The sequence below is a fragment of the Cynara cardunculus genome (genome assembly GCF_001531365.2).
Source record: "Cynara cardunculus var. scolymus isolate 2C chromosome LG 2, CcrdV1, whole genome shotgun sequence".
NCBI lineage: Eukaryota > Viridiplantae > Streptophyta > Magnoliopsida > Asterales > Asteraceae > Cynara > Cynara cardunculus.
In genome coordinates this window covers 59,579,317-59,594,375 of record NC_037529.1, presented here as the reverse complement: position 1 = coordinate 59,594,375, position 15,059 = coordinate 59,579,317, and the positions used below count along the sequence as shown (strand labels likewise).

Below are 15,059 nucleotides of genomic sequence, written 5' to 3'. Positions count from 1 at the left end.
AGAAGAATCAGCAGCAGTAGCAGCCATGTTCCAATTCCAAAATCTCCTCCTCATTCATTGTTACATTTCATGAAAATTACAACATTTTTATTTCACGATATGCATAATGACAAATATGCCTGCATCACTTACATTTACATATCATAGCTTCAGAGGCTTCATACCGAGCGATGCACGTATCCTGTTAGCTTCAGCAATTTCTGGATCCGGATGGTCCGTTCCATCATCCTTCTTCTTCTCCTTCTCTTTCTTCTTCTTTGGGGGCTTTTCATCCTCTGCTGCCCCTCTTCTAGGGCTACTGCTGTTATCACGTGCATGCCGCCTGCGTCGTTCTTCACCATCATGATCACGATCCTTTCTGTCTCTATCTCTATCCCTACTTCTGCTTCTGCTCCGTGATGGGCTCCTCCTCCTGCTTCCACGCTCCCTGTCACGTCTATCCCTTTCCCTACCTTCCCTCTCCCTTTCCCGTTCTCTATAATCCCTTTCACGATACCGCTCCCTGTCTCTATCCCTATCCCTATCCCTATCACGTCCTCTTCCACGATCCCTTTCATAATCTCTCTCATATTCTCTTTCATGATCTCGCTCCCTGAAATAAATAGATAATAATTCACATGGCATCACATAACCGAATTTGATCCATGCTATTTTTGCAACATAAACAATACATTGCATAATATGGTAATGGTCAAGGGGCGTAAAACACTGAAATGTGCCCCCTCCCCCCCCCCCCAAAAAAGATAAAAAAACACGAACTTAACCTCACATATATTTTTATTACATAAAATAATAGAACCAATGGGACAAAAACCAAAACACCGAATAACAAAACATGAACATAGATGACCTAAAACTATGTCTTCATGCATTTCAAGAAGCAAAAACAACAATTCTGTTATCATGGCTGATAATTGCAATAAACTTACTTACAATACTAAAAAACGTTAAACTATACAGCGTCTTTTGACTAATGGTAGTGTCTACCTACCCCATCTTTCTGAAAACTGATACTAGTTTCACTGGTAGATCCTTTCTCAAGTCTTTTAGTTTCCCTAGAAGATGCATTCCTTCAACCCTTTTCAACGAACTTATTGTTATCATCATTTTCAAAAGAAAAAAAAATAATTGTCGTCATTACCGATGATGGCTTTACATGTTTTTCCTTCTTAATTTCTTTCCTCATGTCACCGTTTTTTGGCAATGATTAGAAAGAACATAACCAGAAAACAAATACGATATGATTGCACCTCACCCATGCCAACTACAGCAAGATTTAAGTTATTCTGACTAGGCCGAAACAAATGGTGCAGGCATACAATCTATAAGAAATATGGAAACTCGAGTGCAAAAAAAGAAGTAAATCAACTTGTGTTGTGAAACAAATTGATGGTCATGATAAGATAAGAATGTGCGATCCATCATACTTCTCAGCTGTACACTGTCAGTACAGAGAAACCTGGCAGGATCATAATCTATTGATCTAGGAAGCTGTTTAGATCAACTGGCAGCTACAGTGCCTTGAGCCTATGAAAGCACAAGACAGTGCCAACCCGTGAGATGTAAAACTAGGTCTGCCCATGTGCATGCATGTCTATTGGCAGAATGTTGAAAACAGCTTCCACAAGTCCTTGGACTAGCATAACAAAATTTAATCAATTTTTCATGGTAACAAATTTGAGAAAACTCAGCCGGTCATCTCATTTGGGGTGAGTACTGAATAAGATACTATTTATGAGTTGTAACCTCCATGTAATATAACTTCTTGACACAGGTTGAAAGAAAGCAGAGCTTTCACCAAAGGGGGTATTATAAAGATGTTAAGAATAAGATACTTCTTTGAGTTGTAAAGCCTTCACCAACTGTTCTAAAATATAAACATGCACGAGCATGACAAAAGCCATAAAGCAAGTATTTTAAGCAATACAAAGAGATAGGGACATAAAAATGAACTGATGGAAGGGAACAAAATCATGTCCCTCAGAAATATTACAACAATAAAAGATAAGATTCAGAAGTGTGAAACCTCAAACCCTGGGATTTCTTAGGGATTCACATCCAAGATGAAGGGCTCATGTCAAAAGTTGATCGACTCGAGGGAAAAACATATTCAACTTAAACAATCAACCACTGATGACTGAAGAATACGAACTTTAGAAGGAAGGGGATATCCTAGCATTTCTTGGAGAGCAAGAGAAATACTACAATGATTAAGATATCCCTAACGATAAAATAAATGAACTGCATTATCCTAAATAGGCTAAATACGTCTTTACATCAATACTCTAAAATCACGACTGTATATTTGTATTGCTATTTTTATAGAAACTCTTGACTCCTATCATAACCACACCATTTATATTGTGTCAATCTCCACAATTATTTGTTCTGCCACATAGCTAAGCTCCTAAAGATTGGGCGACTAGTATAAGTATTAGATGAGCAAACATTAAGGGCAATTCCTGTTAATCATCACTAAACCAAAGATGTTGACTGGGACATTTTACTACTCTCTCGACCCATCAAGAACAGCAAAATATCCACTCGGGAATGTACAAAAGAAGTGCAATATTTGATTCTTAGAAATAAACTTAAAGTCAAATTTACCTGATTGTTATGTTGTAATCATTATAAATGTAGTGATAGCTTGCTAGCTATACTATTTTGACATCTAGAATTAGTAATGATCATGTGCACTTTTATTGATTCATATGCAGGGTCAAATGTGGCAATTCTTGTGGACGGAGGGAGTACATTTTCATTGGAGTAAACCTTGATCCTTTTGCAAGTGAGTAAAAAGGAAAGGCAAGTCCTTAATGAAATTTGTGGCCACAATGTACAACAGTGAACTAGACCCATATTTCTGCTGATGAGACGATGTTGATCAATGGTCAAATACAATCATGACCAACCAAGGATGTCAAAATAACTGCCAAATGAATGTGAACAAAATCCAACCACAGGAACAATACAAACAAGCTTGATGGTTGGTTGCAAAAAAAAAACTCAACAACCACAGTTGATGTCCCACATATGGCGGTGGCTTTAACACCTGAAAATTGTGATCACACTTAAAATGGAACCTACAATCCTACTACAACCACAAACCAAAATCCAAAAAGAAATTTCAAGATTGGTTCAAATCACAAGTTGAACTAGGGCAACCAGATTTTTTTACGTCCTTCCTTGCAAAAATAAAGCTGCAAGTTTAAATTCTTCATATCATCTCAAAAATCATTTGATTTTAGATATGCAATTTCAAAACAAGATATTGAGGAAAACTTCAATCTTGAAGGAAGCTAGTCTGATGCCTGTCAATAGTGACCAAATTGTCAACATATACATGTGTTGTTTGAATATGTTAATCAGGAGAGCGAAGTCAGGGAAGGGTGATGGTGGAATGACACATGGTTTTGGTGTGAACAGATGTAATATATATGTTTGAATCGCTTTTCTCCGTATAAGGGCTAAAATAACTTGCTTTGGATATTTTATCCTGTGTAGAAAGGAACCAACGGGCAGCAGAGCACTTGGTGGATGTTTCTGGAGAAGATTATTGTAAACTAAGATTCTGCATGGTGCTTTTCTTCTAAATGGCTATTCTTTGTTCCAAAAGGATCATTGAAGAAACAAATAACAAAAACACGTTGAACTAATTCCAGGTCAACATTTCCTCCACTAGTCGTTTGAGGAAACTAACAAGAGTCAAGAGTTCCCAATTGTTAAGTTGTATCTTATTTGATACCCAACTGTGATTTAAACAGAAACTATCTAATTGTTGTACAAGTAAATCTATGGCAATGACCAAACACGTCATTTTTCGTTCTTTTGAAAGAGACAATGTGACTATGAGAGAGAATGTGTATTACTTGACATGCTTCTTTTACTGGAAGATAATCTTGTGAGTTTCACAGTAAGTACAATTGTAGCTATGTGCTTGCTCTTGTTATTAAGCTTAAAGTGCAGTGACCAAAATGACTATTAGTATTCGTAAAGCTTTTACCAACACTGATTATCCTCTGCCTGGGAGCTACTTAAAGATCAGTAGTATTAGAACAAATTTAAATGATCGCTACCGAGGAGAAGACTCTTGCCAAATGGTGGATACGAATTTAATGCACAAATCCTACAAACTTCAACCAATGCAAGAGTAAATTATATTACATATACCCCAGTTCCAATCAAAGAGGCCTTTGCTATAAGCAAACATGACTTCATAAAATAAACATAGAATTAAACCAATAAACCATTTATGAAGAGTTGCAACTACGGTACTCCATCATATGCCTCTACGTGGAAATAGTCAATTACAAGCTATGCTATAATTCAACATTAAAAGTGACATAAGAAAAAGAACTATAGTTATAACCAATTAACCACCCAAAATTTAATAGCACGTAATTAAGAGGTGACGGGTGCCAATACCTCCAGGGGATATTAAACATGTCAAATAGAACTCTGGGGTAGCACATAAGATAACATGGATAAAGAGCAAGTCATACCTATGTCTATGGCTGTCACGTTTCCTATCTCGGCCTCTTTCCCTTGTTGGGCTTTGTCCACGATAGTAATCCTATTTCAAACAAGAAGTCATTAAATATATATTAGAAGTGAGGAATTCATATAGAAGTGGTTATGTAGACAGATTTGAACCTTATCGTGAGACCCAATATCTGTATCCATGAGCTGGTCATCCTCATCCTTTTCCTCTTCCTCCTCAAAATCATCTTCAAGTGCACTTTTTCTAGGTTCTAGAGCACCAATGGCTTCAATAGTAAGCCTGTAAGTGACAAAAGCACCAACTTAATTGCATTTTTTTCTCATAAAAGATCATGTCATGACATCTACACATAAACCGTGTTATTATCATCCATGAGCACACTTCGTATACCAAGCAGCAACAACGACAAAAACACTAACAATATAAACATACAAGAAATACTATAAGGTGTTATCTTCTACTAAACAACTGTATACAACGAATAGATCAGAAGAAACAATCACACAGAATACATCATTTACATATACACACACACATACGTGCTCAAGCGTCCGTAAATCATTTTTGACAATGAGAGCTGATATGAAAGAAAAACACCTTTATCATATTGAAATAGTGTTCCAATATGTTCCAATGTACTAGTACGATTCCTTTCCAGAACACCAACCTTAACCATCTGAAACATGCAGAAATAGGGATACAAACACTCAAACTTAATGACCGCTGAAACTTGAAAAGGTTTTGCAAATTTTGCCTTTCAAATACATATGTAGTAAATACAGAACCGACTAGGTATTAAAACGGGGGCAAGGAATTGGTGTTTGTGCACCCTATACCCTGATGAGTTCCGCGAGACGGGGAGGGGGAACCCGTTTTTAAAAAATTAAAATATTTAATTTTAAATGAAAAGAAAAGGACCTTTGTTGACGAAAAAAAAGTTAATTATTCAGTTTTTGAAAAAAAGAAAAATGGCTCATTAAAATGAAAATTTAAAATTAATCACCTGGAGAAAAGTTATATACTACGTTTATCCTCGGCGAATATGGTGTTCTATTGTGCCCAAATGTTCCTTTAGGATATTATATGCCGTCAGGATTTAAAACTCCCTTGACTGGCCTTTTGAAATCATTGATTAGGGATTATCAGCCTTTTCACTTTGGATCTTAAATCCACCTTAATATATATCGGGTATTAGGGAAGGGGAGTAACATCCCAATCCCGGCCTTGAACCCACTTCGGCTATAGAAAGCAATACACGTCCCCACCCCAATACCAGCTAAGCCGGGGAATACCCTTTCCATTAGAGGCGGGTACCCACCCCGAAGCATCAAATTTCCATCACTAGAACTGACTATCCCGCAAGTTTCTTTTGAGCATAGATTACAACCGAAATTCTAAAACAATAGCACCCAAACAAAGCTCATACAACATATCATTCCAGAATATGCACCTACTGCATTCCTTATCCATTTGAGAAACACTACTTATTTGTAGTCCACAAATTCACAGTATAGAAATGGGACAAACATGCTAACACCTAAATTTAGCATCAACAACTGCATCTTCAAAGTATTCAATCTCTCTTTCAAAAATTTATGCATCATTACATAAAAGTATATTCCATAAAAGTTCCTTTTAAGTTTAGATTACAATTAAAGTGCTAATGAAACAACACTTAAATAAACCTACCCAGCAAGCCTCATTCTAGAATACGCAGCCGATAGCATTGCATACCATTTGACATGTATTCAACGATTCTCTAGGTAAATTTATTGGTAGAATGTTGAAATGGTACTTCCAGGTACAGTAATGGAATACAAATACTAAGCTATGGGCTGTCTTGTGATGAAATTTGGTTCACTTCACCTCAGGTCCAGTATTCTAATCTAGTTGATGCTATGGTTCGAAATTATAATGGTCTACTTGATGTAGTGTTAATTTCTTATCATTTGGTTAAATAACAGTAGATGCAATGATATTGCATAGAGGATAATAGGATGCATGGGCGTAGGTGTCGAATTGCCTCCTAATTCATGCTCCCCACTCCCCCTGGAAGAGGTATATAATTATGCAAGTTACTAATTATCTTCACTGCAAGCAAATCTATTGGCACATCATAATCTCAGAACAACAGAAGAAATAAGAAAGACAAGATGAAATGCACAATAGTGTGCTGATCTACCTTTTCTTTATGCGTGGCAGAGCAATATCACAGGAATAATCTTTTGTCAAGAGTTCGTCGATAACCTCATCCACATGTGTCAACGCATATTCTAAAACATCAAAACAAAGATATCAAAATACATCAGTATACCAAGAAATAGGAAAATGAAGTTCAGAGTCATAATTTAGCTCAAACAGTTTATGGTCAAAATACTTACGCCCATCACCTAATTTGCGTCTCAGTTTCCTGTAGTCGTTGTACAAAGGCTCTAGATAACGGTACACATCAATATCTGTGCCTGTAAGTCGCAAGTAAAAGGCTCCCAATACTCGTACATATCTACTCAGCAGATGATAATGCGAGACGCAAGCATTTCAGTTTACTTATAAGCATATATTCTAAATAGTAAATCTATTAAAAAAGCAAAAGAGTGATGAAGATGACTGACTTATAATCTTCATTTTTGATGAATTCGACGACGATTTCTTTATCAGGCTGAATCTGGAGCATCTTCATGACGAGGCAAATGAAAGGCGTGGGCTTGCGGTTGCCGCCGTGTGTGCCGCCGAGGTGATCCAGCTCCATGGCTTTGTCCACAAGCGTCTCTGCTGTAAGTCCGAAACATTGCTCCTTCCAATAGGTGTTTTGGTAAATCTTAGACCTCAATATCTTCTCAACTAGGTTTTGTGGGTTTGTTCCCCTTATGCTCTTTGCCGATGGGTCCGTACGATTCGCCATTGATTACAGCTCCCGATTGGCCACAAGCTTTGAGGAGCCAACTTGTTTCCAGAAAACCCTAACCCTAGGACCAAGCATTTGAACCTTTTTCACTTCCCCCCTGTTTATAAATAACAAATTTGACCTTGCAATATTTGCAACTCGTTTTATGATTTAAATAATTTATTTATTTATTTATTATATATCTATACTATATTATAAAGTATTTGACAAAAATTCTTAAAACTTATTTTTTATGCATGAAGTACTGTTTATTGATACATATTACTTAAAATTTAAAATTACAAGTAAATTGTGCATAAACACAACTTATTAAAGCTTTATATTTGAATTCATATAACTAACTGCAGATAAACATAATTAAATATTGAATAAACATCATTTTAAATATAAAAAATCTAAAACATAATTAGGATAATCATTGAGTTCTAATAGAATATTTAGCTATCATCTTATAAAAAATATATTATTAAACTTAAATTAAATTTTTTTGTTAATAAATCTAAATTAAATTATAATTAAAAAAATTGAATTAAGGAAATTACACCAAAACACAAGAACTTTTAAAAAGATTAATTTGATACTGATATTGATATATATGTTTTTCAAAATTTTATGATATTTTCAAATTTATATTTTATTCAAAAATAAAACATTATCGTTTTCTCAAAACCACATAAAACCGTATTATATTCACATAAAAAAAAGAATAAAACAAAACACTGAAATCAAGATGTGTCTCGATGCATTTCACGAGTACCCTTCTAGTCAATTTTAAATATTTCAATATACCAGCAAATTTTTATAAATATTTTCGTTACTATCTATACTATATTATAAAGCATTTGACGAAAACTCTTAAAAACCATTTTTATGCATTAAATACTATTTATTAATGCATATTATTTAAAATTCAAGATTACAAATAAATTGTAACAACTTATTAAAGCTTTATTTTTGAATTCGTTTAACTAACTGCAAATAAGCATAGTCAAATACAAGATAAACATTTTATTTTAAATATAAAAAATCTAAAATATAATCAAGATAATCATTGAGTTCTAACAGATTAATTAATTATTATTCTTATTAAATCAAAAATAAATTACTTCGTTATTAAATCTAAATTAATTATAATAAAAAAATTGAATTAAAGAAATTACATAAAAACAAAAACATTTAAATGATTAATTTGATACTAATGTTGATATATTTATTTTTCAAAATTTTATGATATTTTCAAGTTTATATTTTATTCAAAAATAAAATCATTATTCATTTTTGAAAACAACATAAAAACCGTATTAAAACATCTACATAGACATAATAAAACGGAACATTAAGATCAAGATATCTATATCGTTACATTGCACGAGTACCCTTCTAGTTAGAATGAAATTCATAAATGAAAATTCAAGTAAAAGGAATTACAAAGTAAATTACATTTGTCTTTGTTGTTGTTACTCGATATTAAAGTTGTTCTCAATTTTAAATTAATTATAGCTTTGGTTACTACGGTTACATAAATGTGTTTTTTCTTGAGTAATTTGATTGATTTAATCAATCACATGGTAGAATCATTCATTATCCTTTTGTTTCACGATATTTTGATTTAAACTTAAGGCATAGATCAATCTCATCCTTTGTAGTTCAAAAATTATTTTTCTTGATCCCAACAATTTTATTCAGACAAGTGTTATTAGTTCAACTAATCCATTTGTATATGGTCATGTAAATCAAACAATGTCATCGAGAGATCCAAAAATATCTCCTTCAACTTGAAAGGAGCAAATCCTATATTGCATGTACACGACTTATACACAGTTCATGTTATACCCAATATAGCCCTTATGATTACCCAGTTAAGGGTACCGTTAGACTATATCAAAGTATTACACTTCTTATGCATTAGGTTCCAATGCACATCTCGGGTTTGAGGATGCAAGTGTTTACCATTTCAGACTCACCTTATGACGTTGATCTATGAGATGATTCTGACTATGGGTCTTGTTCAACATTTGTGCCCTGACAAACGTATGCGACTCTGGTTGCACCTTATGCACTTCCAACTTAGACTATGACCAGACTTCATAATGATCTTTATTTATTACCAGTCCCCTAGTAATAACCGGTCAAGGACAGTTTTAAATAGTATGATCTTCTTTATTTATTTAAAGATACTTAAACATGCTAATAATGAACATATAAATTTTTAATGTAAATACTCATATACCCAATATGACAAAACATATAGAAACATAACTATTTTTTGTTTAAATAAATTCAAAGTTTACCAAAATTTACATATCAGACTAATGTATTACATAACCTCAAGCCTATTGATCTAGTATGAGCATCATGTTTGCTATGACTCAAAGGCTTGGTGAGAAAATCTACCAAATTATCTTTTAATCAAACTTTGCATATTTTCATGTCACCTCGATCAATAATCTCTTGGATCAGGTGATATCATCTCAGAATATGCTTTGAACGCTAATGTGACATTGATTCTTTCGCTTGGGCTATGACACCCTCATTGTTGTAATAGATCTCGACAAAATTTTAAATTGGTTTATTATAGAATAACACATTAACTTTAAACTTGAAAAGGTTCTTACATATATAAAAAAAATTAAAAAGATTTCTCATTTCTATAAAATAATCGAGCAAAATAAAATAAGTAAAAAGCGTTGTACCTTAAAATTTTTAAGTGAGTACACGCAGTTAAAAAAAATTTAAGAATAAAATAAATATGGAAATTACTAAACAATTAAATGACACTTAATTAAATGGAATTTCTATCTCCAACAAAAACCATATCCAATTTAAAAAATGCCACCAAGAAGAATCGAACCCGACTCAATGAGATTTAAGATAAAAGCATTTACCAATCGGAGGCCCGGTGGTACGACACTGTGGTCACACCCCAGGGAAGGCCCTGGTTAAGGGTGAGACAATCTTGGAAAAATCTTGAATGAACCTGCAATAGTAACCCGCCGGACCCAAAAAACTTCAAATTTCAGACGGACTATTGGGTGATTCCCATTTCATCATCTCGATCTTGGAGGGACCTTCACTCCATCTTTGATGATAACATGACTCAAAAATTTGGACTTCTTCTAACCAAAAGTCGCACTTGAAGAACTTCGCATACAATTTCTCTTGCCCCAATGCTTCTAGGACTTCTCGAAGGTGTTATTCATGATCTAACTCATTCTTGCAGTAAACCAGGATTTCGTCAATCAATACGAACACAAATTTATCAAGGAAGATTCGACACACCCAGTTCATCAAAACTATAAACACCGTCGACGTATTCGTGAAACCGAATGTCCTTACTAAGAACTCATAATGACCATAGAGCATCCGAAAGTTGTTTTTTAGAACAACATCATTTCTCATTTTCACTTGGTGATATCCTGAGCGAAGGTCCATCTTCTAGTGGATGAACTCATAATGAAAGTGATAAACGATTTTTGACCTCCAATTCGTGTTGGAAAAAGACCACAAATATCAGTATGGACTAGATCAAGTATTTCCATACTTCTAGTGGATTCTTTCTTATTCCCTTTGGTTGCTTTACCCTTAATGCATTCAATACATTTTTCAAAATCTTAGAAATTAAGGTTTGGCAAAACTTCATCTTTCACAAGTCTTGTCATTCTTTCTCGTGAGATATGACCCAACTTTTTATGTCATAATATTGATGAAGTTTCCAAATCTCGCTTTCTCTTATTCTTATGTACATTATCACAAATATTTAACGATAATAGGAAAAAATAGTTATCTAAACACATTATATAGAGGTTTCCCTCTAGACAACCATAACCAATAACATGTGAATACAACTTTATTATACATTTACCATCACCAAATATAAAAGTGTATCCATAGCCGTTTAACTTAGAAACGAAAATAAGGTTTCTAGTTATACTTGGTACATATAGAGTTTCACACAAATTTAATGTCGAACCACCTTCCAATACTAATGAAAGTGTACCGACTGCTTCAACTCCCAAATCCAAGCCATTTTCGACTTTAACCGTCCATTGGTTTTTTTCCAGCTTCCTTATTGTATGGAAACCATGTAAAGAATTTCAAATGTGTACTATGGAACAAGAATCAATCCACCATGTATTAGAGGGTACATAAATATTAGGTGATTCACAAATCATGAAATTAGAGGTGTTACCTTTCTTTGCAAGCCATCCCTTGGATTTTGGACAATCCCTTTGAGTATGTCCTTTGTTATGACAGAATTTACATTTAGGAATTTCTTGGAATGTACCTGTACTTGCACTGGTGTTAGGGATCTTGTTCGGAATAAGTTTATCTCTCGTCTTTCCTTTGCCCTTTGAGAACCCTTTCCTTTTCTTAGAGTCGGTGGTAGTAAGATGAGTGACATCCGACTTTTCGACTTTTAGTCGTTCTTCTTCTTGGACATACATGGCAATTAGTTCATTCATCTTCCATTTCTTCCTTTGAGTGTTATAATTGATCTTAAACGGACAAAATTGAGAAGGGAGAGATGTTATTATGAAGTGAACGAGAAAACTCTCACTAATTTCCATGTTCATACTTTTGAGTTTGTTTGCCATGTCAGTCATCATCATTATGTGCTCACGCACACCACCGACCTTATTGTACTTAGTAGTCAACATTTTGAGGATCAAGATACTTGCATGGGCCTTTGAAGTCCCTTTAAATTGATCCTCTACGGAGTTAAGGTATGTCTTGGCATCTTCGGAGTCAGGGATGGCTCCTCGGATGGCAACAAAAATGGAACTATTTGACCGATCCCATAATTCATATGCCCTCCTTTCATCCGGCAAACTTTTGTCGGCGAGGGCAACAGGTCGTTCTAGTCTCAAAGCATGATCAAGATCCATAACTCCAAGAGTTAATTTCACTCAATCTCTTCAAATGTTGAAGTTTGTACCATTTAAGGGTTCAATTCCAGACGAATCATAATAGTACAATTAAATGCATGCTCACATTTATAAGATGATACTTCAAAACCTGATTCAAAATACAAGGTAGTAAGCATATCAATGAAATTAGAACTAAGCCTATTAAAACTTACAAAATATAGGCAATAGAAGCATCATACTCAACTACCAATAGCTCGTTGGATCAATCAGTAATTAAGTTTAATGTCTTATGTTAAACTACGCATGCATATCTTTCACATAGTACCGTTTGGGCAAACAATATAACTTATGCTGAAAATACCATTATTTAAATCAACAAATAGGTTTCCGTAAGGTCCCCTAAATCTCAATGTAAACAATGTATTATATATTTATTTCATTTATCTTGGACAATTTCTTGTTGGTTCCATTATCCAAGATAAAATTTAGGGGCCGTTTACCTAAATGCTTACCCGGTAAGTGCTTAACGTTAGGAGTCAACACTATAATTTATTTTATTGGGTAAGATTGTAGTACATCAAAACGTATCATATACAACAATTTACCTGGTAAGCGCTTACCCGGGTAAAAGTCATCACCCTCACTTACCGAGTAAGATTCTCCATCCTTATCATTGCTCTTACCGGGTAAGATTCTTGGCCCTTACCATGTTCATCCGATGAGGAAAATTACCCTGTAAGTACTTACCGGGTAAGCGTTTAGTAAACGACCCTTTAATCTTGATTAGCAAAGACAATTTTAAGCACAAATCATACCACAAATATCACCATTATTATGCATCGTCATGAGTGTTGGAATGAGAAACGATCAAATTTTTTATGCGATGTAAACTTGTTTGTCCAACGGTACTATGTAAATATGATGACAAAAGGGATTTTCAATCAATTATGAAACATGAATTCAAATTTCATAAACCAATAAGCATATAAATCAAATTAGGAATTCATAAGGGCATGGAAGAAGAATTAGAATAAGCATATAATACAAATATGGAATTTCTCATAAACCAAAATTGGTAATCCATCGTCTTCCTTCACATACTGTTTGTTGTTCCAAATTTCAAGATTTCTAAGGCTACTTAAAGGGTCGTTTACCAAACGTTTATCCAGGTAAGTGTTTATCAAGTAGCATTATCTCACCGGATAAATATGGTAAGGACCAAGAATCTTACCCGATAAGAGTGAGAAAATGACCAAGAGTCTTACCCGGTAAGTGAGGGCGACGACTCTTACCACGGTAAATGCTTACCGGAAGTCGTTTTGGTAGACAAAAATCTTACCCGTTAAGTAAATAATAGTATTGAATTTTACCGGTAAACACTTACCGAGTAAATGTTTAATAAACGGCCCCTTAAATTCTTTAATCATTAATGGCATCAAACTTCCATTTTGTATTCCTTTTCATGGGATTCATAGTAATATTTAACAATATTACATCATCAAAAAATTGATTAAAAAGCTAGGGTTCATCGCAATTAGAGCAAATTATACATATATCATAAACATGACTCTGATACCAAATGTTAATATTTTTTGTAAGGGTGTCGGGGCCAAAGCCCGACTAATCCCCGGCAAATTTGGAGGCTAAACATGGCCCCACTTAAATGTCGCCAACACTCCCCTCCCAGGACTCAAACTCGGGTTCATAACTATGTCATACCCAAGCCTTTACCACTAGGCTGGAAAATCTTTGACTACCAAATGTTAATTGATCCCAATATATATATATATATATATAGAGAGAGAGAGAGAGAGAGAGAGAGAGAGAGGAGCGATCAAATGCAAACCATTCAATTTGTACAAACCGAGCAAACCTCGACCAATCAATTTTTTTCATTTTGTTCTTTTTTTGTAATTATGATAGATTGATTAATCATTTTTATTGTAGAAGGTGTTAATCATGGATATTATCATCTTCATTATTTTAATTTTAGAGAAATACATGAAACAATTTCAATAAAATTTCATTAAGTATTATATGAAACAATTTTATAACCATATATTAAAAAAAATATGAAATAATTTCACAAGATTATACAATTTCATGATTTTTTTTATAAGATTAAACAATGAAATTGACGGATGAGGGTGGTTTGTACAAATTGAGTGGTTTGTATTTGATCGCTCCTCTCTCTCTCTCTCTCTCTATATATATATATATATGTATGTATGTATCGCAATCCCTAAAATACGTATGAACTTCTAGAAACACAATATTCATAAAACTTACTTGATGTAGCGTTTGTCTTTGTACCACTTGTAGATGCCATAGCGAAACCATTTTGATTCCCTTGATTGTTTCTCTTCGTTCCCGTAATCTGATGAATCGATTTTGGTATGTTTTTGTTCCTTCTTAAGATGATAGAATCATGCTTACATTCTTGTGGGAAATTAAAAGGTAACGTGGAAAACTAATCATTTAACCACCAATATTTATATGTAATCCAAGGGGTGTAATTCTCCATCAAATTAACTCGGCTGTATTTGCACTTAAGTCCCTCCAAAAATTATAGGGACCAATATGTAATATTAGAATAATCTATACTATATTATAAAGCATTTGGCTAAAACTCTTAAAAACTCTTAAACTCTTAAACTCTTAAAAACTCTTAAACCCGTTCATCCCTATCCGATTTCATCCCATATCTGAATTCTTGTAACTAACTGCAGATAAACACAATCAAATACAGGATAAACATCTCATTTTAAATATAAAAAATCTAAAA

At 33.9% G+C, this 15,059-nt stretch overlaps 2 protein-coding genes across 2 annotated transcripts; both read right to left on the bottom strand.

The window, feature by feature from the left end:
• Window positions 1-7,454, bottom strand: LOC112508217 (pre-mRNA-splicing factor 38). The gene is made up of 6 exons (XM_025113004.1): window positions 7,114-7,454; window positions 6,883-7,004; window positions 6,684-6,774; window positions 4,654-4,780; window positions 4,503-4,573; window positions 1-592 (listed from the first exon to the last, which is right to left on the bottom strand). Exons 1-6 carry the CDS (start codon window positions 7,401-7,403, stop codon window positions 142-144), a joined length of 1,152 nt encoding a protein of 383 aa, XP_024968772.1. The 5' UTR covers window positions 7,404-7,454; the 3' UTR covers window positions 1-141.
• Window positions 7,455-9,111: 1,657 nt separating this feature from the next.
• LOC112506218 lies at window positions 9,112-12,292 on the bottom strand. Its single transcript, XM_025110236.1, has 2 exons — window positions 11,692-12,292; window positions 9,112-9,197 (listed from the first exon to the last, which is right to left on the bottom strand). The coding sequence occupies exons 1-2, from the start codon at window positions 12,290-12,292 to the stop codon at window positions 9,112-9,114; spliced, it is 687 nt and encodes a 228-aa protein (XP_024966004.1).
• Between the last annotated feature and the right edge of the window lie 2,767 nt (window positions 12,293-15,059).